This window comes from Drosophila kikkawai, chromosome 3R, assembly GCF_030179895.1.
Source record: "Drosophila kikkawai strain 14028-0561.14 chromosome 3R, DkikHiC1v2, whole genome shotgun sequence".
NCBI lineage: Eukaryota > Metazoa > Arthropoda > Insecta > Diptera > Drosophilidae > Drosophila > Drosophila kikkawai.
Window position 1 is genome coordinate 26,648,291 of NC_091731.1, and position 4,955 is coordinate 26,653,245.

The 4,955-nt window shown below is 41.5% G+C and overlaps 1 protein-coding gene across 1 annotated transcript; it reads left to right on the forward strand.

The window, feature by feature from the left end:
- The first annotated feature begins 1,953 nt into the window (after positions 1–1,953).
- Positions 1,954–4,427, forward strand: LOC108080916 (uncharacterized). Its single transcript, XM_017175820.3, has 4 exons — positions 1,954–2,018; positions 2,472–2,711; positions 2,781–3,469; positions 3,618–4,427. Exons 3-4 carry the CDS (start codon positions 3,302–3,304, stop codon positions 4,137–4,139), a joined length of 690 nt encoding a protein of 229 aa, XP_017031309.1. The 5' UTR covers positions 1,954–2,018; positions 2,472–2,711; positions 2,781–3,301; the 3' UTR covers positions 4,140–4,427.
- The last annotated feature ends 528 nt before the right edge of the window (positions 4,428–4,955 follow it).

The following is a 4,955-nucleotide window of genomic DNA, read 5'->3' on the forward strand; positions in this document are numbered from 1 at the left end:
GGGAAGCTTCATTGTTGGTACCGCTTACAAAAGGAAGAGCCTGATTTACTGAATACCTTTGATATTAGCTTCTAATCTGATTGTTGGATCATCAACTAGGATTTGTGATTTATAATAAAATAAGCAAAAGAGGATGAGTTCCTTTAAATTGTAATAAAAAATAAGGAAAACCTTTGAATTTGAACAAACTAATACGTTGGAGAATTCAAAATTCCACCAATCATATCTATTACCAACTCAGACTGCTGACAACCCTGTTAAGACACACACCTTCGCATTGATAGCTGTCAACTTTGGACAAGCACTGGCCCTTTGTTTATGCAAAGCTCGAAAACGCTCGCAAATTATAAATCAAAAGTGACTTTTAATTAAAAGTTCAAACCTCTGCGGCAGCGCCAGTGCGGTGGAGAGGTTTCCGGGGGCTAGGAAACCCCTGGCCAAGATGCTGACGCCGAGTGTCGTTCGTCCGCTGGCTTAATTTTGTTTTGCCATCGCACCCTCATAAATCACAAAAAGAGCAAGGGCCGGAGGAGGACCGGGGGTTGGAAGTCGGCCCAGACTGCCAGTATATTAATTGAAGGTGCAAATGCGACGCACTCGCACCCCTGAAAACGCAGAAAGACAGCGGCTGAGAATGGAAAACAATAAACGACGGGGCTGGGGACGGAGACGGGATACGAACCCGGGACCAAATGCAAAATACGCAACAGTTTCGTTTTAGTTGGAGTTCTTCATGGTCGCCCTGGGAATCGCTGCCGCCAAAGGAGCGGAAGACTCGATTGCAGTCGCCGGAACATAAAACCCACTTGCCCACATTTTCACCCCTCGAGGGTTGTTTTTCTTGACTCCAACCTCGCCAGCCCTTGGATTCGGTTGTCCTGGCGGCATTTTCTGTCTTTCGGGCGGTGGTGTCAAGTTCTTTTTGCGCCGTCAAGTTGAATTATCATAAGTAATAATCATAGCCCAAGTATCCGGCCCAGGGCAAGGTGCACCGGAGGATCAGGGTGGGTGGCCGCTCCTTGTTTTTTCCGGTCGCTCAAAAGGGGTTTGCTTCCATCATTGGGGGGATTTAAAAAGTCGCTCAGTTAATTGCGCGACTCTTGGGTCTTTATGGGGGAATCCCGGCCAATCTGGGGTGGCCGGATTGTCACTGGGATTAGCTGCCTTGTACCCCCGATACTCGATAATTAACTGGGATGTATGAGACTCTATTTCATGAGTATACATAGCTCTAGTGATCTCAGCCAAACAAGGAAATAACACTCGGGGGATTTGTTAACATCCGCCTGAGCCTGACAGGCAATAGTCCTTGAACCGACCCACACAGGAGGCGGCGAGGATACTGAGAGTTAGTGAGAGTTGCCAAAACCAAACAGCCACAGCAATCGAATGTCAGTCACAAAAACGCAATCACAGTTTGACACAATTTTGCCGAGGCGCCACTTCAACACGTTGCAGTTGCAATATCTTTACTGTTACAAAAGCCAGCGCACACACAGTGCACACACGAGATCCATCGCACGAGCGACAACTCTGCAAACAGCACAATGACAACTCTTTAACACAGTTAAGTTTGCAGCGCTGCAGCGACAATCGATGTCGATGCACAGTTATCCATTTGCAAGTGCCCTGTAAACTAACGGGAGTACGCGTTTCGGAAAATTATCGACGGAACTTTGGGTTATCTTTGACACTTGTAGGGTCGGAACCATATAGTAGGTGTAAAGGAAGGGTCGGTTATCTAAAGCTTCCTGCTATCAAACCGTATTTATCTTAGGGAAACATCAATATCTAATCAGAAATGCAATCTATATTTTTATGATGCTAATAAAAGTACTGTTAGATGTTTATGTCAAATAATCATAATTTAAAGGAATACTAATAACTATGTATGTATGCTTTCATTTACCTGTTAACTGCTTATAAGCATCAATAACCTGAAATTGTTTTAACTTCCGATAGCCAAGCTCATAAATTAAGTACAGTATACGCGGACGGGTGCTAAACTATTTTATCAGGTAAACACCTTGACTTCTAACACCTTTGTCAGGCTATGTATTTCAATGAGTCACACCTGCCTTATGGCTTATAAAGGTTATCAGCTTGTGATTACGATTAGAAAGATCATAACTGATTGGAGCAAAGGATTCGAGGAAAGTGGTGTCTGCCCAATGTACACCTGTTTCTCTATCTTATCAGGATATACCCATATATGTTGAAGGTATCAGCTAGTACTAGTAAAGTTCTGTTTAATTTTCTTTGGAGAAAATTATTTAATAAATGCTGTTCCGAGGGTATTGGCAGCTTCGGAATTGGGCAACAGCTTGGAATCCCTTGGATGTGCGTGCTCGAGTGCATTTACTCACACACACACACTGGATGGCACACACAATGGCACCAATACAAACAGATGCCGTTGCAATTTTTGTCTTTTTTGTTGTTTGATTGCGTTTTTATCTTCGTCATTTCAGCAGCGCCTGAATCTGAAAAGCTGGACGAGCTGCTGGGGCGAAGGAAGTGCAACTGCAGCCGGGAAAGGAAAGGAGGAGACTGCAGCGATATTTTACTGCGACAACATTTCATTGCAAACATTGTGCAATTTCACTTTAAGCGACAATCGAATTTCATGCGATTTTTACAAGCAACTCTACTACTCGTACTTCACCAAACTTTTGACTTCGAGGCGATTTTGGCTTCATCGGATTTGATTGGTGCGTTTCATATTTTGGAAACAACTTTTAAACAGTTCCATACTTATTTCTTTTGCTCTCACTATATAGGTACATATTGTTGCGAGTCTCAAATGAACATTCTTGCCGAATATTCCTATCTATTTGGCATATCTGAGTGAGATAAAGCCTTACAGCCTCAGCACGGTATAAGATATCTCGTAGATAATTTCTACAATTGACACAGTTTCCCCACTCGCAAAAAATTTTACAAAATTATCTAGATAAACTTTTTGCAAGCTTCTCGAGGATACTCTATTCCATCCAGTCCTAAAACTAATTAAACGAAACTTTGGGCGTACAAAATTCCAGCTATTTTCAAGTGTTCAAAGAAAAAAGGATACTCATTGCACGTGCAAATATCGATAAGATAATACGATAAGAATGTAAGCCTTATCAGCGGTGGTGAGTCACCCATATAAAGTATCGATTGTGTATGCCTGCCTGTTTACTATATTATATTCATTAACAATTCATCGCCACTGATAAGCCTGTCATTAGGGAATCAAAAGTCTGTGTGTGACCGAGACTTTGTTTAGTTGTCTGAAGCTCGCCGATGTGAACGGATCGAAATGGAGGGCCACCCAATTATCTGGACGTTGTTGCTCGCCCTCTGCTGCTGCGGAAGCCAATTGGAGGTTGGAGCGAGTCGCTTGCTGAGCAGGATGATGCCCAGAGTGCCGGAAGGCTGGAGCTGTCAGAATGAAAACATAGGCGGATTCAGCATCAACCTGACTGAAGTAAGTAGCTAATAAAGTGTAAAAAAGAAAATCAAATCAAACTCACTATAATTTAGGAATTTGCAACTAATAATTAATTTGAATTAATTTAAAATAGTTTAAGAATCTGTATAGATTACAAGCTTACATTTCCCCCTTTCTTTTCCAGCTTTCTGGCTACTGGTTCGAGGTTGCCCGAGTGCCCAATGTCGATGTTCTGGCATGCCTAAATGTCTCTGTTCCTGCCGAGATCGAGAACAACACCCTGTCGCTGGGCCTGAACTACATCAGCACGGTCAACAACGAATGGCAGTTCGCCAACGAGTCCGTCACCTTTCCCTGGACCAATGACACCCAACATGGACGCTTCAATCTGGACTACGGTATTGCCACTGTGACATACAAGATGGTTTACGTGAACTACAGTTCAGTGGCGCTCCTATGTGGCTTCAGCAGCATCTCGCCCATTCCGCTCTTCAAGCTCTTCTCCCGAGTCCCGGAGATTAGTCAGCGGGCGCGCGACGTCATCCAGTATGTGGCAAACACATACAACGTTTCCGACCAGATTGCGTGGGAGGAGCAGTCGCCGGACGGGTGCAACGGATCCGCTGGCCAGGCTCCTCTGGCTGTCCTAGTGGGTCTAATGGCAGCGCTGTGGTGCCTCAGCTTCCGCAAGCGATCTCTTAGTTAGCTTTTCAATTATAATAATGAGTAGCCAAAATGTTCACTACACAATCATCGCGCTCTTATCAATGTTTGCTTTTCATGTGGATGGCTTTATGTCAATTGTTTTTATTCAAAGCGAATCGCAGATGAGCTCTCTTATCTTGTAGTTTAGGAAGGAAAATCCACAAAGAGCAAATTATAAATATAATAAATATTATCAGTTAAATTAAAATAATGTACATAGTAATTATAGCTTTTAAGTTTTAATTAAATTTTCTTCAATGTAATTAAAAACATTCAAGTGTTTTCAATATTTTCGATTTCTAATTTGAGGTCTTTGTTTGCCAATCTGTTGCTGCTGTTTTCTAGCTCTCTCTTTGAGCTGATAAGCGATTTGTATTTATATTAAATCAAGCAAATTCATATTTGTAGAGGAAAAGCTTTGTATTCATTGAGAGAATTCCTAGACTTAGTCAAATATTTGTAAAATCAATACAATACTTTAACTGCAACTAATATTATTAAGGCTATGAGACATATGCTTTAAAAATGCCGATTTCAAGTTTCCTTTAAAATAATTGCTATTTTTTTTTAATTATAATTTTTGGGAAATTTAAATCTTGAAAATATCATAATAACAATGAAACACACAAAAGCACTCTTAACGAACAAAGCTAATTGTGTAGTAAAACTAACCTTAAAAATCCTGGCCAAAAAACCTTAAAAGCTATTTTTTCATAATTTCTGTCTGTTTACGATTCCTAGTTTGAAGCCTTTGTTTTCCATTCTCTCTTAGCTGCTATTGACTCCTCTCTTTGTATTCTGATTAAATCAAGCGAAC

Bases quoted from the DNA above. Each gene is read 5' to 3' on its own strand.
- LOC108080916 (XM_017175820.3), top strand. From the start codon at position 3,302: ATGGAGGGCCACCCAATTATCTGGACGTTGTTGCTCGCCCTCTGCTGC. The intron at 3,470-3,617 runs GTAAGTAGCTAA...TTTCTTTTCCAG, and splicing joins TCAGCATCAACCTGACTGAA to CTTTCTGGCTACTGGTTCGA.